Genomic DNA, 27,231 nt, shown 5'->3' on the forward strand with positions numbered 1-27,231 from the left:
CCGAGGGCTTTGATCAGTGATGAGGGAACCCACTTCGTAAACAAAATATTGGCTGCCTTGCTATCCAAGTACAGCGTCAAACACAAGATAGCCACGGCCTATCACCCCCAGACTAACGGGCAGGCAGAAATTTCGAATAGAGAGATAAAAGGGATTCTAGAAAAGGTGGTGAACCCAAGCCGCAAGGACTGGTCACAGCGGCTAGATGATGCACTTTGGGCGTACAGGACAGCTTTTAAAACTCCTCTAGGCATGTCACCTTATCGCTTAGTCTTCGGGAAGGCGTGTCATCTTCCGGTGGAGTTAGAACATAAGGCATTTTGGGCATTGAAGAAGTTAAATTTGGATCTTGTAGTCGCTGGAGAAGCAAGAAAACTGCAGCTGAATGAACTAGACGAGATGCGGCTATTTGCTTATGAAAATGCCAAGCTGTACAAGGAGAAGACTAAGCGGTGGCATGATCAGAAAATTCAAGAGCGGGTGTTTGAGAAAGGCCAGAAAGTACTGCTGTTTAACTCACGGTTGAAGCTATTCCCTGGGAAGCTCAAGTCCCGTTGGTCGGGCCCCTTCACAGTGACTAAAGTCTACCCTTTTGGAGCTGTTTTAATTCGAGAAGATCAGTCTGGGAGGGAGTTCACAGTTAATGGACAGCGACTGAAACATTATTGGGGAGGCGAGGTCAACCGAGAAAAGACCTCGATCTCCTTAAAGGATGCTTGACAATTGTAACTTGGGGTGCCTACAAAAAAAAGAAAAGAGAGAAAAAAAAATAAAGAAAAAAAATGAGGAACAACAGATTCAATGGCACCCCAAATAAATAAATAAAAAAAATAATAAAAAGAGAGAAAATAAAAAGAAAAAATATATATATATATAATAGATAGCAATAACTATTCTGTGTAATTCTGAAAGGTGTATTTTTGGTGCAAGTTAAATTATGGCAGAAAGTCAGGATTTGGGAAAATTTGGAATCTGGGCAAGACATTAAGTTTGGGGTGTAGGAGTATTGCTCAGTTGCTATAGCCATCTGTTAGCAATTGCTGGGCAGCAATTTGTCAAAGCTGGGTTCAAAAACGAGAAGTATCGGGCTTGAAGCTGGGGTACTTGGGTCTGTGAGAATTAATGGGCACGTGGTCGAAAAGAAAGCAACATTTTCAGTGAGCCAATGATTGGGAGATAAGTATTCAATCATTGAGCTTATTTAAAGAATTAGTGGGACCACTTAAAGAATTAAAACAAAAGGAGATCCATTTGCAAATTTGTTTTTGGGGATTAATTATTCAAGTCAAAATGGGCCCCATGCATCTTCATATTCGGCCAGACCAGATGGGTTTGGTCAACTGGGCCCCTATGACACTTAGTTGACTCTTACACTCAGTAGGCCCAAGAAGCCACCATTGACTCACCATTGGCCCACAAAGTTAACCCTACCCCTTCCTCATTCTCACTCCGAGCTGCCTCAGCCGCACCAGTCCCTTGCTTCGCACCTCCCTGATCTAAGCCGCCGTTAGCCCAAGCCTCCAGTGCACGAACCACTTCCCATTTCCCCGTACCTCTACTCCGCACCGCACCAGCTCCGTCACCTCAACCCGACCCAGACCACGAACCAACCTCACCACACCGACGCACCCACCACCTGCAACCCAAACCGGACCAAGGCTCACCACTCCATCACAACCCGTCGATCCACGCCTCCACTCTCAATCTCCGTCCCACGACCCATAAATCCTTTCGAGCCCACCACGAGCTCACGGCCACGAACCCTCGCCTCCACCTTCTTTCCCCATCACAGCCACGACCCGACACCATACTCAAGTCTCAACGAGACTCACGGCCTCTAGCTTGCCCATGCAAGTTTCAGTAAGCTTCTTCTTGGCAGAGCATATTTCTGTAATTTTCCTGGAGAAGGTATTTTGAGCTGCTGATATTCTGTTGTATTGCCTGGTATTTTGGTGTACTATTGAGTTCCTCTCTGTAAATCTGTGGCTGAATACTGTTGTGCGTCCAAGCCAAAATGCCTAAGATCAAGCAGTGTGCTCAGAGAGCCAAGAAGAAACCATCCTCTGCCGTGCCAAAATTTGCCACACAGGCAGCTGAGGAGAAATACCATGCCTCTATCTGCCATAAGGATTTTTACATGGAGCGAGGCCTGATAGCCGCGAATGCCAACTTCAGCGACCTGCCCGACTGGTTAATGGATACTGTCACCGAGAGGAATTGGGAGACCCTGTGCTCAACACCGAAACCAGCCGTACCCGAGTTGGTCAAAGAATTCTATTCCAACTTCTTGGCCGAGCAATGGCCTACAACAGTAATGGTTAGAGGAGTAGAAGTGCCATTTTTGGCTAAGGTCATTAACGAGATTTTCTTGTTGGAGCCAGTCAAGTGCGAGTTCACCAAGGGACGTGAACAGATGTCTGACGAACTGATTCAAGATATTATGCCCGAGCTGGCCAAACCAGAGGCCGAGTGGGACATTGATGAGAATGGAAGGTTTCGTTTCCGAAGAACGGATCTGCAGCATGAGATGAAATGCCTCTACAGCTTTGTCCAGTCTACCTTGCTCCCAACCTCCCACGATTCCACAGTGAGCAGGGAGCGCATGTGGATGCTCTATTGCATAATGAAAAGGATGCCGATTGATGTAGGTTCCGTGTTGGCACAAGAAATTTTTGACTGTGCGCATAGATCAAAAGGCAAGCTCTTCCTGCCTTCTACGGTTACCGCTATATGTCGCGAGGCCGGTGTCCCGGTATGGCCAGAAGAGGGGCTAGTTCCAACAAAGGGGCTCATCAGTTTTGGCCCTGCCCGAGCACCTAAGGATGCTGCAGCGTCCTCATCCACCTCCAGTGACCCCATCATGGAGAGATTGACCCAGCTTGGCCGAATCCAGGAGCAAATGCACAAGCAGCAAGGGCGAATCTGTGAGCGTCTGCAGACTTTTTGGACTTATGAGCAGCACAGGGATGCCGCAATGAAGAATGTGCTGCAAAAGGCTATGCCTAAGACTGGTCCGCAATTCCCCGCTTTCCCTGAGCAAATTTTGAATACCTGGACTGACAATGTTGGCGACAATGCGGAGTTCCCTGAAGAGGACTCCGAGTAGAGGGGGTTTCCTTTCCCTTTTATTTTGTTACTTTCTGTTATTTTATGTTTATGTGTCTGTTCTTAGTTTGTTGTTTGTCTAGGTTGTTTAGTTTCTGTTTTAGCTTTTAATCGTTTTCGTGGCGTTGTTGTGTTAGTTGTATTTGTGCATGAGAGATATTGTGATTTAATCTGGCTTAGTGTCCTGCTCGATGATGAACTTTTCCATTTCAGTCCATTTGTGTGTTGCCCGGATTTTATATGTTAAATATGCTTGTATAGGTGCTAGTGATCTCAGTCATGCTTTCTTTTAGTCCCTGGTCAATAGGTGTGTACTTCTATTCTCCCACCATATTTTGAATTTTTCGAATAACTGCTTTCTTGTGAAATTTTACGCTTCTAGAATTGTTTAGTGCACCCCTTGAGGCGAAATCCTAGCTAGCTTTACCCTTTAGAAATTATTTAGGCCATCTTTGGACGTTTGGGCCTTTCAAGCTTTCCCATTGTATATTAATTTCCCTTAGTCACCCTTAGTTGAGCTAATTTGCCTATTTTTTTTTTCTTAATACCTATCATTGATGATACCCCCTGCTTAAATTGTTAATTTTCACTTTCATTAACCAAACCTAGCTACTGAAACTTATCAAGAACAGATTATTTGCATTAAGTTTGGGATGAGTGGGGTTAGTTTTTAGCCATGTGGTGAGCTATTCCAAGTTTCATTTGTTAGCCACATTGGGGACAATGATGGGATTTAAGTTTGGGGTGTATGGGAATGAGCTCACATAAAAATATTCATATTTCTCTTGCTATATATATATATATCTCCATAGTTAAAAAAAAAAAAAAAACAGAGAGAAAAAAAAAAAAAAAAAAAGAGAGAAAGAGGCAGTTTTGAGCCTAAGTTTGGGGTGTACCACCCCCTATGCAAGAAAATACATTGGTCTTCTTTCTCATGATCTAGTCAGTTTTAAAAAAATAAATATATATATATATATATAGCAAGAGAATTAGAGCTAAATCAAATTATTCATTGTGGGTTAAAATTACATATTGGGTGAGAGCTTGCGAAAAAAAAAAATAATAATAATAAGAGAGGTTCTTGATAAGTTGAGGTGGGTAGGTTGTAAGCCTTTAGAAATATTATCTTTTATCCTACCCTAACCTAAGCCTTACATTACAAGCCGAGTAAATTCCTTTTGATCTAGGGGGTAAAGCTAGACTACATTAGTGGAGAGGAGTGTACTAATTCAACCTATGGGAGCAGATAGTTAAACTTGAGGATCAAGAGTAGTTATTAGAGGAATTCAAGGTGTTGGTGGGAAACTTTTGTACACACTATTGACTGGGTGACTTTAGGGAGGCATTAGTGATTTCTTTAGCACTGAAAATGGGAAATGAGGCATATAAAGTCAGGGCATAAGCACTACCAGCATCATTTCATTCCATTCCACGTTTCTGAGAGCAAATATTTTCACTAAGATGTATTGGATTATTCAGGAATCTCTCTTGTACAAGTCTGTGTCTGTGTTACTTTTTGAGTTGAGTGTGTGTTATGTGTTGTTTTTATTTCTGTTTTTCCTCATTACTCGAGGACGAGCAATATGCCAAGTTTGGGGTGTTGATAACTCTATGATTTAGAGTTATTTTTATTAACTTTGAACTTGAATTTTGGGTGAAAAGAGTAATGAGTGTGTTGTTATTTGTAAGTTTGTTTAGTTTTTACCTTTCTTCTCTAGTTAGTGTGTTAATGCAAGAGTCTTGTGATTTGTTGGTAGTAATTGTAATTATTTATGTAAATCTTTGTGTTTTGTCATTCAGGAAAGAAACCTTCAAAGCGCCAAGGGAAATTAAAGGAATCAAGAGACAAAAGGGGACAAAAAAGGGAGCATTGCTGCTCGGATGCTGTAGGCCAGACTTGTAGCAATTCTGGGAAAGTGAAGACTGACGTGGACAAAAGCCAGCTGATTTTATTTACTGACCTCAGCGCCTATGTGGCACCCATTTTAGTGAATGAAGTTAGCTGGCTGAGGTGGCAAGAGGAAATGGACCAAAGATGAAGTGGGGTTTTCTAATTAGGGTAAAGGATGGTACCCAAAAGAGGAGGCAGCCGTAATATACACCAGAAATAGAGAGAGGAAAGAGGACAGAAAAAAAAATCTTTCAGCAAGAAGAGTACAGAGAACAAACCAGAGAAATACACACAGAAAAAGGCATTACCTACAAGAGGAGAATCACGACCAAGGAAGGAGGAGGACTCTAGAACCCGATTCTACTATTCTCTTTCTTCTATATTTCCTTTTCTGTAGTGTATAATCTTGATTCTATAATTTGTGAACTGAATATTTGTTATGGATGAACAATTTCTGTTTTGGATTGTAATTTTCAGTTTAGACATGAACTAATCACCTTGAGATTTGGGTGGCTATGAACCTTATGTGATGAAGTATTAATGCAATGCATGAGTTTAGTAATTTGCCTTTGTTCATTCAAGTGAAATTAATGTTTAACGATTGTTGATTGCTGGCCATAACTAACAATTAAACTAGCTAGATATGATTTTGGAAAGAATCTATCTAGTGGAATCAACTTGAATGATGCAAGAGAAATGCCATGTTTAGGTAGTTCTTAGTAGTGAAATAGGAATATTTTGCTACCTTGTATAACCTGAGATTTGGTGAATAAATGCATGTTTTACAACCTGATTTGATATAGGAATGTGTTGAATTAAGTTGTGGAATTATATCAGTAGGTTTTGGAAAAAGCTTACTGGCTTAGTGTGAAATCTGTTAACTCTGTGCATAATTGCTGAACGATTGCTATAACAACTGGGCAGATTAACATAGGGGGAATTAGCCATCCAAATCTAATTGTTCACATAGATCTTCTCTCAATTAATTTTTTCTGAGTTCTTCATTTTATTTTAGATTAAAATACGTACACCCATTTAATTTTAGATTCATATTCCAATCATGTTTTTAATTTTGTTATCTTATTGTTAAATTGTTCTTTAGTTGATTTTTACATTTATTTAGTTTAAAATCCCTGTGGAGACGATACTCATTTACAGTTTACTACTTGTGCGGCTACGTATACTTGCGTATTTTAATTGCTATAATTTTCGCAACAGTCGTCAAACAAGTAATATAATGAAAGTAATTTTTATCGTCTCGTCAAGGATTAACAAACAAATATTGTAAAAATCAGCACCAAATAATTTGGGGTACAATTAATTTTTTTTGATGATTTAATTAATTGAACTAAAAAAAACTAAACAAGAAAATTAAAATAGGTATTCAACACTAAAGCTAGAAAATGACAAATTGTGATTAATATTATGATTAAAGTTAGCCATATCAAATCCCCCTAATTTGTAGTTTTGCCCTTGATGTTGCAACAAAGTTCATAGTAAAGTTCTTCTGTAACTAGGATTTCCAATTTAATGCACATGCCATTTTTCCGAATGCTCATGTTAAAGTTCCATCAATTAAATTCACATATTCCTATGCTAAATTTAATTTGAAGAACATAATTTCAATCATCAATCCTTCAAGTTTGCAAGGTGAATAAAATATCCCTAAGTTATCCACTAATCAATAACAAAATTATCAACATGCATCAATCAAGCATTTCCACTAATTCTAACCCTTACGGAATTAAAACTAACTTGTATCTCACCTAATTTAATCATTCTCAAGCAAGAGTTTGCACAATAAATATAGCTCAAATGAACAAGAGAAAAATTGCATAAAACATTCAACACTTTGGGGTTGATTACAAATTAGGGTTCATCAATATCCTTAACACAAACAAATTTGCTCATAGTCAAAATACCCAAATCACCACAATATATATTCAACATTATCTAAGAGTTCAAGATGTGAAAAATAAAATTATAGGAGGAGAGAGTTTAGAAAGACAAGCCAAAATAATAGAAATCTTCTATTCTTTTGCCTTCTAACTCTTCTTTTTCTTCTAGCTTCCTTCTCCTAGGTTTCTTTGTTCTCTTCTTTTCTTGATGTTTCAGCTCCCAAAACTGCAGAAAAAACTCCTTTCATGGTGATAGGCGGCTAGGTTGGTTTTTCTTGGAGAAGATGATCTCCCTTTTTAGGTTTCTTTTGCTCAAAAAGGGTATGGACCCTCTCTTTCTCTCTCTACATGTGGGGACCACTCTTCTTTTCAGACTTTGTCTCAGCTCCTTTCCACCTCATCCTCCCTCTATTCAAGTCTCTCCACCTCATTTAATCACTTTCCAAGTGTGCAAACTTTCTGTTGCTGGCTGCACACACTTTGCTGCAGCAAAGTTGACTGATGCTACAACAAAGTGCCAGAATTTTAGCTCCAAGATGATTTCCTTGCACGTGTTTCACTAAGCTTTCCAAGAACCCTTTCTTTTTTCCCTCAAAATAGATACCACATTTTTAGAATATAATCCCATTATTTTCCACAAGAGTTATCATTAATTAAAACAAAATACACAGACAAAATGACTAAAACCACACAATAATAACACAAACATTCTATTTCACTTAAATTTTTAAGTTCAAAAGCTCAATTAATAACTCTAAAATATAGATTTATCAAAATATATTATGATATAATATGCAATCATTAGGACATGCATGAATTTTTTCATACTACATGCCTAATGAGCATAATATCTTCTTTGCCTCATAAAATGAAATTGGCATTTCATTATCTTCGGGCAATAACTCCTTCAAAAAACTAAATAAGTCAGTAAAACTTTTATCACTCTAGCCATGTTTAGCTTTTAGATTGTACAACCTAAGAAGCACATATAATTTTTTAAATCTAGTACAACCAGGGTAAATCAGTTTCTCAACATCATTGAGTGTCTAAAACTTATTTGTAGTGCAATAATTTGGTCTTCTCCTTGAGGCACTAGTGGGTCAGGAGTATAGTAGGACTCATGCACTAGTGGCACTGGTGGCTCAGGAACATAGTATGATGGTGGTGCTGGTGGGACTCCATGGTTGGAACCCGACCTGCTCTATTGGGCCAGGAATGTTCTCAAGAGTTCACCTTGTTGTTTAAGCTGCTCTTCTAGACGTTGTTCTTGTTGACAATGTTCTTCTTCTTGTTTCTGAAATCTTTCTTCAAATTAATTTCTAATAGTTGCATTCAAAGAAGGAGCTTTCAATTTATTTTTCATTGAGGTAGGTGTTGGAGTATTCCAGTATATAGTGTGAGACACACCATACCCTCTAGCCCTAACATGTCCTCGGGGCTCACGAGTGCCCAACACCCTCATTAGCGCATCATCAGGGCCATCAGGTGCCCATTTACCCTTAGCTTGGAGTTGCCTATAATGATCCTATGAAACAATATTCATAGAAGGTTATATAGAGAAGCTAATAATTTGATATACCAACATTATTGAATATGAACACTCGCAATATTTTTTTGAATCTAAGAGGCCTCTCCAATTAGCTCTTCTTTTGCATTCTGGCGACCCATGCTCCACATGTCTTCCCTATCAAGTTCAGTCACGCTTTTCCCACTCTATTGCATTAACATCTCTTCAATGTGCAGATAGCCTCCTCTAGAGAGGTTGTGGTTGTATTTATTCAATGCTCGATAAGTTTGCATCTCTTCTCTCTTTTTACACCACTTAGGAGTTAATCTTGAGTTCACAAACTTTAACCATTCATCTGGCTTTATGACATTCTCAAAACCAGATGCAATAGCTTGCGTGAACTCATTTGGGAATTTTTTCAAAGCATTATACACATTAACACTTGTGAGATTAGTCTTCCAATTTCGAAAGTACCTTCCCGCATCCATCAATATCGCCTTCTTTTGTTTAGGGTCCTCTTAAGCTTTTGCAAGTTTGAAAGTAATAAGAATCATATTATCACAACAATATATGTTTTAAAAACATTAAATGAAATATAATTAATAAAACCATACCTTCAGTATATCCAATATTTTATTTTTATCCACCATACTAACATCGTTCCAACTATTAGTGTTAATGGACACAATGGTTCGAACAATAACTCCAAGTTATGATGAAACATTACTTCTAGTGTCACTAACTATTTGACAATACTCATTATATTAAACATGTGTAAGATGTCATTCACTCCTTTTTTCGGTGGTTTTAGACATCTAGGTGCGCCCTCTAAAATTTTTATGTTCATCTTCCACTAGTTGAGAATGAGGGAGAGGTTCCCCTTCATCAGAACTACCACCAAAAGGATTACCCTCCATCTGTGAAATATAAATATTATTATTACAACAATTTTGGACACTCGTAATCATAAAATAAAAGGTTATACAAACATTTGAATTAAAGATGGAACCGAAAGATAAAACCAAAAGATGAAACTAAAAATATCACATATCATAAACATATCAAACCAATTAAATGTTACCTCAAGACTCATTATCATCAACCCATAATCCTTTACCATTTTCACGGAAACAAATACAATCATCATAAATTTCATCATTATCTTCTATTGCGGTGAATGTGACAAGTTCTTCTTCGAGAGGCATATCATGTAAATCACCATATTTAATGTTCCATTCTCATGTTTGCGTTGGAAGAACAATTGATCACTAGTTGTCTAAAGGATCATTCACATAAAATACTTGTTTGGCTTATCAAGCTAATATAAATCGGTCAGATTGTGCCTAATTCATTTTGGATTAACTAATGTGAAACCAACATCTTAATATATTATGCCGCTGTCACTTTTCACCCAATCACAAAAGAAAACAAATACTCTAGTTGTGATATAATCTAACTCCAAAATTTCATTAACTATTCCATAAAAAGTCATATCACATTCAAATGGATTTTTGTCTTTTGCACTAGTGACTTGCAAAGTTTTAGCAACAAGGCTAACACCATTGTGAGTTTCTGTTGTTATCATGCTCCCTAGTGTTAAATAGAGTACAATTAATCATGTATGATAAAAACTTGATGACATTAACAGAAGGTTCTCGTGAAATCCACTTAACGATGTCTGAAACCTTATTTGATGTAATTTTTAATTCTGACACAATCTATTAAATCAACATAGCAAAAACAAATTAATAAAAACAACCAACCATGCCATCTTGTAATTACCAATAAATGACAACCTTCCATAATCAACAATATTTACCTTTTGTTCTATCCAACTATTAAATGTTTGATAATGTTCTTCTTGTAATCATTTTGGGTTCCTTGACTTGGATGTAAAGTTGGTCTTTATCCAGTTAAAATGTTCCGTTCAATTATACATATGTTGTTAAACAATTGATTATACAAAATTACACAATTTAAACTTAATGTATTATATGAAAATAAATCACTCGATATAAGGCTGAATTTCATTTATATTCTGCAACACAAGACGATGTGCTTCATCTAGTATATCTCAACTCACTGTGCATACAACACTACCACGATAACTCTGAATCACAACATTTTCAACATCATTTAACCCAATTCTATGTACACCAGTCATGTATTTGGAACAAAATTCAACTGCCTCTTCTATAGTATAGCATTCGATGGTGCATCCTTCTGGCCGACTTCTATTCCTAACATACCCCTTAAGAATCTTCATATATCACTCAAATGGATACATCCATCTTAAATAAATGAGACCACGTTATCTTAGTTCTCTAACCAAGTGAACTGTTAGATGGATCATTATATCAAAAAATGGTCGTGGGAAATAGTTCTCTAACTCACACAATACCTCAACAATTTCATCTCTTAACTTGGGTAACTTAAGGGATCAATAACCTTACAACACAGTAACTTGAAAAACGAGCATAACCTTGCGATTACAAAAAAATGACCACTTCAAATCAACTATCTTCCAAGCTACGGTGTTAGCTAGATGTCTTAATTTATCATCCTTTACTCTTTCATTAGCATGCCACGACAAACTTTTAGCATGTTTGACATTTCTAAACAATCAGATGAAATGAGGAATTGGCGGAAGGTACCAAAAAACTTTGGCAAATACTCTTTCCTTGACATCCTCACCATTTCTTTTCTATATCCATTGTGACTCACCACAAGTAGGACACGATTTTGCTTCTGCAAAGCTATTCTGATATAATATGCAATCATTAGGACATGCATGGATTTTTTCATACTGTATGCCTAATGAGCATAATGTCTTATTTGCCTCATAAAATGAAATTTTCATTTCCTTATCTATGAGAAATAACTGCTTCAAAAAACTATATAAATCAGTAATACTTTTATCACTCCAGCCATGTTTAGATTTTAGATTTTACAACCTAAGAAGCGCTGATAATTTTGTAAATCTGGTACAACCAGGGTAAATTGATGTCTCAGCATCACTAAGGAGTGTCTCAAATTTTTTTGGGTCTACTCCTGATCCATAATGTGCGGCATTAATCATTTCATCTAATAGATCTCGGTTCTCCTCTACTATATTCCTCCTAACTCCTTTTGGTCTACTTGGCAGAGTTGGAGCAATAGGAGCTATCTCCCCATGGTAATACCAAATTGTGTAACTCTTGTCGATCCCATTGAAATATAATTGTTCCTTTAATCTTTTTAAGATTCATATTTTAACATTTCCACACTCAAGACATGGACAATAAGTAAAATTTGGGTCTATCACATTTTCCGAACAAAACCTTAAGAACAAATCGACCTCGTTCCAATATTTTGTAGATAACCTATTCGCTGACATCCACTTTCTATCCATATCTTCTCCTATGTCTATGAAAAATAAAAGAAACGATACTAAATAAGCATGTAATAGAGTTGGATGTCTATATAAAGCTAATTGTTTGTAATCCTAGATAAAATCGAGCAGCATTTGCCCTATAATATTGACCTAACCATATGCATGTGAATAGCAAAACAAACCATTCAAACAACATACAATAAGTTTCTTCCTTATAGCTCCGTAGCACACAATCAAATTTTCCAGAGCCTACTTCACTAAAACACACAAGGTCTCAACCTTCTATTATCACCGCAGCACACAATTTTAATCTCAGAATCTACTTCACTATGGATGAAAATCTAAGATATTCAAACTTCTCTAACATTTGTTTAATAATATGTAACGACCCAACTATTCTAGAATTTAGACCATTAATGACTACTATACTAATCTTAAGAAAACGTACATATGAAATAACCATAACTTTATTTAAAAACTGTAAAGTAACGGTTAAATACATAAAAATTCATTTAGGATATGGGATCCCATTATTTTGAAAATAAAACAAAACATAACTTAAATAAATTGGTTACAAAATTAAGTGCGGAAAAATAATACATAGAAATCATAACTAAAAGACTAAAAAAAAAACTTCATCCTCTAATCAAACACTCAGTCCATCGATTCCATCCTGCCTCAATACACATCCCCAAGCTGCCAAGAATCTTTCTGCCGCCACAACTATTTTCCTGCACATATAAAACATAAAGGAATGAGCCTAATGCCCAGCAATGAAAATCTAACACATAATTCATATACATAAAATTCATAACGTAGCATATAATAAAACATATCATAAACATATGTCACATATACTATAATGGCTATTATTACTTGGGGTCCCATAAACTAAACAAGTCATATGCCCATTAGATTTGTGGGGCTTGCTGGCTAAGCAAGTCATATGCCCATAAATTTATTGGGGCTTGTTAGTTGTACAGGTCATATGCCCAAGTCTACAAACATACATATCACACAAATCATAAGTTAACATAACACATAAATCATAAGATAACAAATGACATAACACATAATATCCTATCCTATTTTCCTTACCAATATACCGGGATGATGAGAATAAAGTCGGGATTTTGGAATACTCCTAAAAACCATAATATAGAGGTGAGTATTCTAAAAGAAATCGATGAATGAACTAAAAACCACCGAGAATATTCTTACCGACAAGAAACCTCAAGTTCGAAGAACTTAGATGCCTAACCAAGAATAGAGAAGACTGAGTTAGGACTATAAAACTAATGAAACAATACTGAAAGGAACTAAGAATAGGAATACCTTTGAAATTGCTATGATCGAACTACACCTCGAAACTGAAATACACACTATGAACCTTACTTCCCAAGTGTTTATTAAGCTTATAATGATTAAGCTTATAACCCCAACCCAAGTGTTTATCACTCTATAGTCTCACTAGCACCTGGAAGGCTCTGATTAATGCTTGAAGAATGAATGAAAATGCTTGGTGCTAGGTTCTATTTATAGAGTTCTAGGAATAAAAATCTTCTTTTTGGCTTTGAATAAAAATAATAAATTTAATTGAAAATATTTGAATATCCTTCAGTCAAAGGCTTAGGAATTGGTCAAATTGTTCAGAGAGATTTAAGGATTCAAAGCCCTATTTTTAAAACAAAAATAATAAAAACAAATAGAATCCTAACTTCTAACTCTCTAAATCTCGTAACTCTAAACTCTCCTGCAGTAAAATCAACATATCTGGAGCTATAGGACTCCAATTTAGACTCTCTTTATACCGTTAGAAATCTAATTAAATTATCTACAACTTTTTAGAAATACTATTTTTCGAAATTCATAACATAACTGGGTTAAAATTAGGTCGGAAGTTACAGTACCCAAAAATTACGAAAAATCTATTTAATTATCTAAATATCAACCTAATCCACAAATAAATAAAATTGTGATAAATGTCATGCTCCTAACAGATTATGGTGAAGACTAAGTCTTATATTTTCTTTATTTTATCATTAAAATAATAATTCCTTAATAATCATGCATATGACAAATGTCATAATCCTATTGGCTCTATCTAAACCTTAGGAATAACCATGCTCATGACAAGTGTCATATTCTTATTAGCTCTATCTAAACCTTAGGTTATAATAATTATCATATTAATAACCAGCAATATTAATCAAACCTTATGTTATAATTAATATTCTTAAACTATAAGTTAAACTTATAAAATCTACAAGTGTTACTACGAGTGTCTAACAAAGTCCCGGCTTGAACCAAAATCCACAGTCATAAACATACTACAACTACTACTAGCTATTACTATTACTACTACTATCTAACTAGCTAAGTAAAGTTCTTGGACTCTACATAATATTAAAAGTAGAAGTAAGAGAATATATATGTACCTCTTGCAATTAATAATCCAAAAGCTAGCAAAATTACTTCACGTAGCAATCGAATTTGCTATTAAATCCACAACCAACAAAATTAAATTAATAATTAATAAATAAAATATCACTAAATATCTAGCAATATATAACTTATTCTTGTAATTTTAGAAAGTTAATTACCTCAAATGTGTGCTTGAAATAGAAATTTTGATGCAAAAAATACCCTAAAATCTCACCAAATAAATCACAACCTACATAATTAGATTAATTAATATATAAAAGATTACTAAACAAATAGCACTAAACATCTAACAAATAAATTAAACAAAAAATCAATAAAACTTTTCATAACCTAAAAACTTAATAATCAACAATAACATAAAACTTTTCATATGTCTATATTTTTAAAATTATTTAATAAATTTATTTTAACATAACTATATATAATCAAAATAGTTAGAATTTTAATAATTTTTTTTAATATATATGTACAAATATACCTAAATTTCAAAATAAAAAATAATAAAAATTAAAAAAAATCATAAACATATATACTTAATGAAATCTATACAATGTGATATGTAAAATTTAAAAAAATTATGCATTGTCAACAAAGTAAAAAATTTCTTAGAATCCCACTATGGTAATGTTGACCCAGATTTTGGTCAACTGACACGGAGTCGGAATATGCTTGATGTGAATGAATATGTTAAGAAGAATCAAATGACCAAAAGTAATAAGAACACGATATTTTATAGTGGTTCGGCCCCAGGATTTGGTAATGACCTACGTTCACTTAGACTGTTATTGATATAAGAATCAAAGGAGTGATCAAAGAACAAGGGTTCAATGAGTTTCACTAACCTCTGAAGAACAATACCATATTCCAAGGAGAATTACTCTAATCTTCAATAATTCCCAAGCCCAAAAGTCCCTTCCTTGAACTCTCTTTTTCTATTTATAGGCTCAAGGGGGATTACATAAGATCGTTACAGATATTCTCTCCTGAATAATCAGATACTCAGGAGATTGTGTGAGTTAAATTCGGGATTTACAAAGATCTTCACAGTAGTGTTACATTACATGCGGAACCATCGACCAGACTGGTCGCAGGTAAGACTGGGCTGCTTACTGCTTCTAATACGTCTTCTGGTCGATGCACTAGCAGAGTTCCTCCAGATGTCAACCATGTGTCCAGGGATCAGTTGCCATGTCATCAATGCCAATTTTTTGGAAAACATTTGCCCTCCAAGTTTATTTATCACAAGCAATAAATAAACTTTTGAGCAAACGACCCTTCGGTAACCCCGCCTTATGTGTCAGAACTCTTCGTGTGTTCTTGGAAAAAGCCACCTACTCCTGTCTAATCATGACTTTTCGGTTCCCCAGTAATAATTCGGCGGCCATTCCTCTTCCCCATATTTCGAAAAAGGGAAACTGATGATTACACCTTTTTAATGCCAACTAGAATGCTGAGGATGCTGCCAACCAGAATGCTGATAAAGACCCTTCTGCTCCCAATGCCTCTTGAGCTTTTTTAATATTTTTTCTTTCTTTTGATTATACGACCCACGGGTCGTGATGTAAAGACAATTCCTTTCTTGAATTTGCTGCATGGGCAGGAAACCTTTTCTTTTATTTGAACAGTTACATCCAAGCAGTGATGCTTGCGGTGTAAGAGATTACATCATGATGCTATAACATTTTCATTTATTATAACATTTGTTCGTATGACAGAACTTAGCATAGTACTTTGGCTTGGTTTAACAAAATATAAATTTTGAAAAATACTCTAAGTACCTTAGCATGCTTTCACTCATTTTGTTCATGTGTTTACATACCTCATGGTATGCTTTGCTATCGATGTGCCTTATATGCCCCCCAAGTGATCGAGGAGCTTTAGGTCCTTGGTCACTTGCCTTGACCACGACCTGTTCGAACATTTCTCCTCGGGAGAAAAAGTAATACTTATAATACAGCAAAACAACACACGTAATGAACAAATACCTGTAAATATAGATTCACAAAGGTTGGCAAGAATGACTGGTTGCGCACAGTCCCTTATAATCTCGTATTAATAATGGACTAAACATGTCTTTACGAGTGATTCTAAAATAGAATTTTAGATATACGAGCGATTAGCCATACAGCGTGGCTAACCCTCTTTGCTAAACTTGTAAAAAGTAAAATTTAATACAAGCCAGTCCTTTAAAAAGGACTGTTCACTGATAGTACTTACGCAGGTGTTCTCCATTCCAATAACGTGGAACGAGATCTCCGTTCAAGCGTGCAAGTTTGTAGGTGCCCGGATGAAGGACTTCCTCAATCTGGTAAGGTCCTTCCCAATTAGGTCCGAGTACTCCAGCAGTGGGGTCGCGGGTGTTTAAGAAAACTCGTCGTAGCACCAAATCTCCAACGTTGAATTTTCTTTCTTTAACTTTGGAGTTAAAGTACCGGGCGACTTTTTGCTGGTACGCAGCAACTCGGAGTTGGGCTTTCTCCCATATCTCGTCAATCGAGTCTAGGGATTCCATCATCAGTTGGATGTTCTGGTCTTGGCCGTATGTTAATCGTCGATGTGAGGGGGGATCTAATTCGACAGACAACATCGCCTCATATCCGTAGGCTAAGGAAAATGGGGTATGTCCTGTCGTTGTTCGGTGAGACGTTCTATACGACCAGAGGACTTCAGGCAACTGCTTTGGCCACGCTCCCTTAGCTTCTTCAAGTCTTTTCTTCAGGGTATCTTTAAGAGTTTTATTCACGGCTTCGACCTGCCCATTCGCTTGGGGGTGTGCAACTGAAGAAAAGCTTTTGATAACTCCATGTCTTTCGCAGAAATCGGTGAATAAGTCGCTGTCAAATTGGGTTCCATTGTCTGAAACTATCTTTCTAGGCAAGCCATATCGACAGACAATGTTCTTGATAACAAAGTCAAGAACTTTCTTGGTCGTGATGGTAGCGAGTGGTTCAGCTTGGGCCCATTTGGTGAAGTAATCGACTGCGTACTTTACTCCGCCCTTCCCTGTAGGTAGGGATCCAATCAAATCTATCCCCCATACTGCAAAAGGCCACGAACTTTGCATCTGTTTTAATTCGTTCGGAGCTACTCGTGGAATCTTGGAGAACCTTTGACATTTATCGCATCTTCGTACAAACTCCACCGAATCCTCGTTCATAGTTGGCCAGAAGTAGCCTTGCCTTAAAATCTTCTTTGCAAAACTCTGCCCCTCAGCGTGATCCCCGCAGAAGCCTTCATGCACCTCTTTCATGAGTTCCTTAGCTTTTTCCGGTGTAACGCATCTGAGTAGTGGCAAGGAATATCCTCTTCGGTACATAACACCATCGACCAGTATGTACCTAGCAGCTCGCCTTTGTAGAGTTCTGGCTTTGTTTCTATCTGTTGGTAGCATATCGTTTGTCAGAAACTCCAAATAAGGTGCCATCCATGTATCCTCCATTCAAATCTCCATACTGGATTCGACCGCTTGTATGCTTAGCTTACTCAGTCTTTCCACTGGTACAATGTTCAAAGTGTTAGCATCCTTCGCGCTCGCGAGTTTGGCTAAGGTATCTGTGTTTGAATTCTGATCCCGCGGAATTTGCTGAAGGGTGTACTCCGTGAATTGGGCTACCAAGTCTTTTGTTTTATTCAAGTAGGCCACCATTTTTAAGCCTCGTGCTTGATATTCTCCTAGAACTTGATTCACCACCAGCTGTGAATCACTGTAAATATCAAGCGTCTTTATGCTCATATCTTTCGCCATCCTCAATCCAGCGAGGAGTGCTTCGTATTCGGCTTCATTATTTGACGCGGTGAAGTCGAACCTAATAGCGCAGTGAAATCGATGCCCTTCCGGCGTTATCAATATCACTCCCGCTCCTGCATCACTACTAGAAAATTGTACTTAGATGACGCACATGAGATGACATTTTTAGTAGAATAGTCATCTCATGTTAAAAGTAGAGATGAGACAACAGACTATCTAAAACTGTCGTGCCATTCAAACCAAAGATTACATGAGATGACTGTTCTATAGAGACTGTTGTCACGTATCTACCTTTAACACGAGAAGATGGTTCTAATAGAAACGTTGTCTCAATGCAACCCAATTTTTTTGGCATTAATTAAATTTGTATATTTTAATATGAATTAATAAATATACTTAATCTATTATGCAAATATATTTATAAAAAATAAATAATAATTAATAATTCAAATTTAAATTTAAAAGAGTTATTTAATATTAATTGTTAACTTATTTAATAATATTATATTAATAATACTAAAAGATAAATTAAAAAAAAGTCATACTTCTATTAGTTATATATATATATATACTTCAATTAACAGTACTTTTAAATTATAACCATAATGTTTTTAAACTAATAAAATATAATATATAAAAAGAAATTGAATAAAAATACTAACTGTGAAAGAAACCCTCTCTTGTGCACAAGACAATAGCACAACCCTCTGCCATAACAACGACCAGCGACAATCTAACAATCGACGACAACTAGGGAGAACGGCGACAGCCCAGGTGACGGCGGCGACGACGGATCCTTCCCTGCATATGGGCAAACCCTAATCTGCTTATGATCCAACCCATCTCCGGCCTAAAGCTTCGGCGTCTTCGCACCTAATTCTCAATCCGACCGTTCGATTGCCGCCCTCCACCCATCTCCGGCGTAAAGCTATTCTCGCTGCCCTGTACCTGCTTCTCTATCTTCGTCATAGTGATAGCCACAAGACTTTGGGTATTTTGTTTTTTTCTTTCTTTCTCTGGACTGAGTTTTTTGGTTTAAATACTAAAGATTTGATTGAATATGTGTTTCTTTGAATGGGATGTTCCATTATCATGATTCAATTTTGCGAATAAGATTCAATTTTTGTTCTGCACTCATTTTTGTTCTTTCTCTTTATAGTTACATATATATATGTACTCAATGGTTTATCTGTATTTTAAGCCAACTAGATGTTTTGTCTTTCTAGCAACAGATGTACTGTTGCCTTGTGATATCTGTGTCCTTTAATTCTTTAGCATTGTCATTTGTTCTATTTCAGTCTTCTCTTGCCCCTTTAATATGAAAAACAAAAGAAAACTAAAATTCTTGTTGCTGGTAAAGTTTGTTTGTAACATAACGTGTCTTTCTTATCTTGTTGTTTTTGCTTTTTACTGCTTCATTTTTTGGGTACATCTGATAGTATCTATTTTCTTCTTTTCCTTTTACTGGTTAATGAGATGTAATATTAATTTGCAGCAAGTTCCTGAGGAAATTGAAAGAGTTATGGTTGGGATAGAAGCTTATTTGAGTATTAGAAGACATAATTTTGAAGCTGGTTTATCTTTTTTTGAAGATGATGATGAAAGTGAAAAAGCAAATAATGATAAGGTACATAAAAAAAGTTATTAACTATATGCCCATATGAAAATTGTTTTTATTATTAACATTTTGTGTACATAGTTTTCTTATCTCCGGCATTGTGCTGTTCTCTTTATTGAGGTGGAACCTTGATAACCTTTTTTACAGACTAGGATTCCTCTGTCCTGCTATCTGTCTAACTATTTTAGGTTTGCCAACACATTACTTAATCAATGTATCTAACTATCATTAATGTCATTTACTACTGGAGTAACTAAAAAAGGAATAGGTACAAATGTTATTCTCCTTTCTCTCTTTTGCTATTTTGAATATGTGACGCCACTTAAGTATTCGAAGAGTGGTCATCATGTTCTCTTGCATCAGGATGGTGAGACATATCTTTTGTACGATATCGATATGAATAGGACTAATAATGTGGGCAAGATTTCTGGCGTTCCTAGAAATTTTGATACGTGTGTGTGTGAGGAGCCTTGTTGGACTTGGGGTTAGTGATGAGGATAACCCTGCGAAGAAAATAGCGGTTATTAAGAACAAGAAAAAGGAGGAGAAGCAGCAATTGAGTAGGAAGAAGCGACAATCCTTACTCATTCTCCATTTTCATTTGTTTATTAGTCTTTTGTTGTGTTCTGTTGTTTAATGTAAGATGGAGTTTTAGCTCTACTAAAAAGATGTCATTTTTTTTTGGATTGTGGCTTTGGGTAATGCTATATATCTTGTTGAACCTTTTGTGTAGAGATGAGTGTAGGGATGATTTTCTGTCCAAGGGATTTAAATTAATGTTATAAAAATTGCACAAAGATTGGACACAAAGGAACATTTTAAACAGAGGTTATAGAGCCAGAATTGAAGTTACTGATATGGTCCTATGATCTTGCTTAATCTCTCTTGGTGCCTTTGTTTGTTTTAGGCTGGTGGTACTGCAGGGTTTTTGCTAGGCTTTAGCTGATGTAGTTGCCTCTTTGGGGGAGGAGTTAAAGTTGAGTGAACAAAATTTAGAGACTAAGTCAAACTTTTGCTACATATTGTTTTCCTTGTTTTAGTATTAATCTAGTAATTATTATAGGACCGTGTTATAATGTTCATACTACTTTTGAAATCTAGAATGTTATGGTTTAAGTCTAATGTGATTTTGATGGTTTGGTTGTGAAAGTAATAGTAAGACATGCCATGCCTTGAATGATTTTTTTTGAACTATTTCCCATGACTAGTAGGATTTTTTTTTTTGACCAAATTATGTAATCAGCACATTTTTAGTTCCCTGCTCACAAAATTTAATTAGATTGGTTGTCTTTGTTTAAGCTCTTTTTGCCTCTTCCACTCTTTTCATGTTGTGAGTTGAGAACACTCTGCCCTTATCCTCTTGTGCATTATATTAACTTAATGTTTTTATTTTAAACTAAATTTCTCAAATAGCCATTTATTATACTTTAACTACTTGTTTATATTTTACTAAATGATTACGAATCATTGTACCAAAAGATATGAGCACAAAATTTTGAAATTGAATTGCTATGAAAATGGAGAATATTGGGAGATTTTGTTTATGTCAGTCCATTAAATCTACCAGATAAGCAACATAAATTACTTAAGGTGCAAGTTAATTAGTCGACTTCAGCAAGTCTTTTACTGCCCAGATATGTGATAATAAATACACTGAATTTGCATCTTGATCTTAAAATGTTGTGTGCTTTACAGTTTGTCATGCCAACACTGGGCTGGAGATGGCTTCTTGCCCTGTCTTCGATACCTTCATCCCTTCTCCTTCTATTCTATTGGGTTGCACCTGAGTCACCACGATTTTTATGCTCGAAAGGAAGAACAGCTGAAGCACTCAATGTTTTAGAAAAAATAGCAAGAATGAACAAAACCAAGCTCCCTCCTGGTATTCTTGTTTCAGATCACCAAATTGAGCTACAAGAAAAGAATACCCCATCAGAAGAAGAAGATTCACATTTACTGCCGCCCGCAGGTGATGAAACCACAACTTCTAAGAAAGCAGATTCTAACACAGGGGTATTTTCATCACTATTAATTCTTCTTTCCCCAAAATTAGTTAGGTCTACCTTGCTTTTATGGTTTGTATTTTTTGGAAATGCTTTTTCATATTATGGCCTCGTGTTGCTGACATCTGAGTTAAATAATGGACATAGTAAATGTTATCCAAACAATTTGCAATCACCAAAGTCACAGGATGTCAGCTACAGAGATATTTGCAATCACCATAGTAAATGTTGTAAAGAATGAAAACTAGGATTTGAAACAAATAGCACCAGTCCACAGTTCTCATGTTATTGCTCTTACCCCAATCTGCCCAAATAACCTGAATGGAGGTGTTCTAACGTAAGTTGCTTTTCCTTGTTGCATGTTAATGGTATCATTTACTACTTCGTCCTTTCTTCTCTTTGATTTTAAAATTCCGACATGTCTTTGTAGTTCTATTGATGACTCATATTTAATTTCTTATGTTGCGGAGCGCTTATAATATTCTTTTGTTCTCACTTCGTGAAGGCCTCTTGATCTATGTGATACAACTTCATCAAACCAGGATGTTCTCCCTCTTGGATGTCAAAGTTCTCATTCTAGTGGTTTAGCAATACCGAACCAGGGTGCTGTTGCTTCATTACCTCCTTCGTCGGGTGTAAATTCGTCCCTACAAGGATCTTCTGGTGTGGTTCTTGGTACTAACTTGTCATCACCATCTGTTTCGCTTAATTCTACTGCCAGGTAATATGATATATTGTAGCTTGACATTACATATTTTAACTTTCTTTTGATATTTTTTCAATAAATCTTTTTGTTTGCCCTGTAATTTTTTTTCAGGGATGGTCGGTACAGCGATTCTCCAAGAGCCTCTTCTTTACCTGTTGAAGAGCAGCAACGAATACAACAATATAATAATGCGTTGGCTGGTCGAAATATTCAGCAGACCAGCTTGCCTGTGCCCGGTGCCCTTTTTGGAGGCGATCGTGGAGTTCGTATGCTATATGGTGGAAATGATATGGGCATGATGTGTGGGATGAATAGAAGCATGCCAATTTCTAGGCCAGGGTATCAGGGAATGACTTCACCATCTTTGCTGAATTCTGGGAGTATGCTTTCTTCCAGTATGGTGGGGATGCCAAGCCTTGTAAATATGCATTCTGGAGCTAGTTCTGGTCAAGGAAACTGGATGGTTAGGCCTCACATGATTAGGGTGAGTTAACTAATACTTTTACTTTGGATTATAGCTGCTTTCTTTTTTAAGAGGAGAGAACATATTAGGTTTGTGTGTTTAGTACTGCTTGCTCATTTTTTCAATGAAATAGTGAACTGGAGACAATGAATAGGTGTATGTCTTATTTGTGGATTAACATACACATAGATTTTTCTGTGTTTGTGGTTTCATGTTAACTAATTGCACATAGATTTTGTTTTTGCTTAAAGTTCTTCCAGTTAGATACATGTGCCATGCTTTTTCCTATTAAAGACTGTATTGTTGGTTGTAACTCATTATTTAACTATACAATCTTTTTGTCACAGCCTGGTCATAATCCAGAGCATCAGAGGCAAATGATGGTTCCAGAGCTTCAAATGCAGGTGGCAGGTAATAGCCAAGGTATTACCGCCTTCAATGGTTTGAATCCATCTTTTTCTAATCAGATAAATCCGCCATCAGTTCCATCATATCCTGGCCATCCCCAGCAGCAACATCAGGTCTCCCCACAACAATCTCATGGACATAGCAGCCCACATCACCCTCCCAATCATGCAGCGAGTTCACAGCAGCAAGCCTATGCAATCCGTCTTGATAAAGAAAGGCATATGTAGCAGAGGTATATGCATTAGCAGCAACAACAGCAGCAACAGTTTGCTGCTTCTAACGCTCTGATGTCACATGTCTAGTCACAGGCCCACCTTCCTGTTTCCACAACTCTACAAAATAGTTCCCAACATCAAGCACAAAATCCATCACAACCAGTGTCGCTGTCCCCTTTAACACCATCTTCCCCAATGACAACCACACCAGCACAACATCAGCATAATTTCTATTGATGACTCATATTTAATTTCTTATGTTGATGACTCATATTTAATTTCTATTGATGACTCATATTTAATTTCCTGTTTCCCCTTGTAGTTCAATTGATGACTCATATTTAATTTCTTATGTTGCGGAGTGCTTATAATATTCTTTTGTTCTCACTTCGTGAAGGCCTCTTGATCTATGTGATACAACTTCATCAAACCAGGATGTTCTCCCTCTTGGATGTCAAAGTTCTCATTCTAGTGGTTTAGCAATACCGAACCAGGGTGCTGTTGCTTCATTACTTCCTTCGTCGGGTGTAAATTCGTCCCTACAAGGATCTTCTGGTGTGGTTCTTGGTACTAACTTGTCATCACCATCTGTTTCGCTTAATTCTACTGCCAGGTAATATTATATATTGTAGCTTGACATTACATATTTTAACTTTCTTTTGATATTTTTTCAATAAATCTTTTTGTTTGCCCCGTAATTTTTTTTCAGGGATGGTCGGTACAACGATTCTCCAAGAGCTTCTTCTTTACCTATTGAAGAGCAGCAACGAATACAACAATATAATAATGCGTTGGCTGGTCGAAATATTCAGCAGTCCAGCTTGCCTGTGCCCGGTGCCCTTTCTGGAGGCGATCGTGGAGTTCGTATGCTATATGGTGGAAATGTTATGGGCATGATGTGTGGGATGAATAGAAGCATGCCAATTTCTAGGCCAGGGTATCAGGGAATGACTTCACCATCTTTGCTCAATTCTGGGAGTATGCTTTCTTCCAGTATGGTGGGGATGCCAAGCCTTGTAAATATGCATTCTGGAGCTAGTTCTGGTCAAGGAAACTGGATGGTTAGGCCTCACATGATTAGGGTGAGTTAACTAATACTATTACTTTGGATTATAGCTGCTTTCTTTTTTAAGAGGAGAGAACATATTAGGTTTGTGTGTTTAGTACTGCTTGCTCATTTTTTCAATGAAATAGTGAACTGGAGATAATGAATAGGTGTATGTCTTATTTGTGGATTAACATACACATAGATTTTTCTGTGTTTGTGGTTTCATGTTAACTAATTGCACATAGATTTTGTTTTTGCTTAAAGTTCTTCCAGTTAGATACATGTGCCATGCTTTTTCCTATTAAAGACTGTATTGTTGGTTGTAACTCATTATTTAACTATACAATCTTTTTGTCACAGCCTGGTCATAATCCAGAGCATCAGAGGCAAATGATGGTTCAAGAGCTTCAAATGCAAGTGGCAGGTAATAGCCAAGGTATTACCGCCTTCAATGGTTTGAATCCATCTTTTTCTAATCAGACAAATCCGCCATCAGTTCCATCATATCCTGGCCATCCCCAGCAGCAACATCAGGTCTCCCCACAACAATCTCATGGACATAGCAGCCCACATCACCCTCCCAATCATGCAGCGAGTTCACAGCAGCAAGCCTATGCAATCCGTCTTGCTAAAGAAAGGCATATGCAACAGAGGTATATGCATCAGCAGCAACAACAGCAGCAACAGTTTGCTGCTTCTAACGCTCTGATGTAACATGTCCAGTCACAGGCCCACCTTCCTGTTTCCACAACTCTACAAAATAGTTCCCAACATCAAGCACAGAATCCATCACAACTAGTGTCGCTGTCCCCTTTAACACCATCTTCCCCAATGACAACCATACCAGCACAGCATCAGCAGAAACATCACCTCCCCCCTCATGGGCTTAGCCGGAATCCTGGCGCTAGTGGCTTGACCAATCAGATGGGAAAGCAATGGCAGTGTCAACAACAACAACAGCATCTTCAACAAGCTGGTAGGCACCACCCCCAGCAACGGCAACATGTACAATCGCAATAGCATGCTAAAATTTTGAAGAGAGTAGGAAGAGGCTTGGTTCAGAACCACTCTGTGGATTCTTCTCATTTGAATGGCCATTCTATACCCCCAGGAAGCCAATCTTTGGAGAAAGGAGATCAAATGATGCAGATGATGCAAGGACAAAATGTATATTCTGGGTCTGGACTCAATGCAATGCAACCACCAAAGACAATGGCTCCTCAATCTTCAAATCATCAAAAGCTCCTTGTTAGCTCAGCTCTTCCTTCAACAAAGCAACTCCATCAAATGCCTTCTCATTCAGATAATAGCACTCAAGGCCAAGTTCCCCCAGTTTCATCAGGCCATGCATTATCATATTCCCAACGAGTTCCAGCAGCAGTTATGGGTTCCAATCACCAGCAGCTGCAGTCACAGTCACAGCCAAAGCCACAGCCACAGCCACAGCCACAGCCACATCAAAAGCAAGTCAATCAAACTCAACCAAATCCTCACAGAATTATCCAACAAAATCGTCAAGTAAATCCTGAGCTGCTAGGCAAGTCCCAAAATGATCTAGCTTAAGCTGATCAGCAGAATGTGAATAATAGTTCTCAGGTGGGTGCAAGCATGGCAAAACCTCAGTCTTGTACGGATTCAACTGCTGCAGTGCCTGTGTCTTCTGCCATTGGTACTCAATGGAAATCCTCAGAACCTGTATTTGATTCTAATCTTCCAAATTCAACCATTCAAGCAGGTTCCATTGGGAGCCCATCTCTTTCACATTCACTTGGAAATGAGCCAACACCACCTACTAGTCAAGGGCTAGGTCCAAGACAGTTGTCTGGTAGCTTATCTTCTCATGGACATAATGTTGGGACTCAGTGGCAGCAGGAGCAGCAGCAGCCGCCGCCATCCCAACTAGTACAACAGTGTCCTACACTGTCAGCTGCATCTCAACAATATATGCAACAAGAACAACAGCAACAACAGCCAGAACAAAAATCTCCGCAGAATCAACTGCCACTGCAACAGCAACCTCAGCAGCAAATGCAGCATCTGCAAGGGCAGGGAAGCTTATATTTGAGGCCTGCTAATTCTAAAGCAGAATGAAGCTACCATGTGAACTGAGCAGTTTTGACAGCAGTCGGTCCTGACAAGGTTGGGCCTATTTGCCCTTGTTACAGCAGTGTACAGGTATTTTTCATTTACATTACCAATTCTTTCCACAAGACTAAGCATGCATACTTGATAGGGCATTACCTTCCAACTCTCCCTCCCTCGCTCTCTCTCTCTCTCTCCCTCCATGCATTTCTCCGGTATTATATAAATTTTCCAAGTACAATACACATACGTATTCCATTTCTTTTTCTTGATTTTGCTTCAAGCTTACATTAGTGATTTGTTTTGGTATAAAGAAAGAAGCTGATTCTACGCGAGGGTTAAATGCAGATGAAGCTTGTCATTCCACAAGGGCATTGATGGATGGAGATGCTGATTATTATTTGCAGGTTTTGTTAAAAAATTAACTGGAACAACCGAGGCTATATTGGCAAGGCATTTTCTTTTTTATTTGAAAATCTTGTAAATTACTTTTAGTCATTGTAGTGATATTATTGTATTTATTATTATTGAACTACAATTCTATTGAATTTAATTTCTGATTTAGTTTTTTATTTTGTGTTTTGTAGTGTGGTGGGAAAAATACATATACACTTGGCGAAATTAATGAAATTCAAAATGAATAGGCAACCAAGCTTCTTGACCGGACGAGTCATAGCTAGAGTAACTTTTGAAATCAGAATTAAAAAATATACTAATTGTA

At 37.0% G+C, this 27,231-nt stretch overlaps 1 protein-coding gene and 1 pseudogene across 1 annotated transcript; both read left to right on the forward strand.

Annotated features, from left to right (window-relative positions):
* The first annotated feature begins 21,442 nt into the window (after window positions 1-21,442).
* Window positions 21,443-27,018, forward strand: LOC133799746 (chromatin modification-related protein EAF1 B-like; annotated as a pseudogene).
* On the forward strand, window positions 26,037-26,519 carry LOC133799747 (transcription factor asR4-like). Its single transcript, XM_062237747.1, has one exon. It carries the CDS (start codon window positions 26,037-26,039, stop codon window positions 26,517-26,519), a length of 483 nt encoding a protein of 160 aa, XP_062093731.1.
* Window positions 27,019-27,231: the final 213 nt, after the last annotated feature.

This window comes from Humulus lupulus, chromosome 9 (genome assembly GCF_963169125.1).
Source record: "Humulus lupulus chromosome 9, drHumLupu1.1, whole genome shotgun sequence".
NCBI lineage: Eukaryota > Viridiplantae > Streptophyta > Magnoliopsida > Rosales > Cannabaceae > Humulus > Humulus lupulus.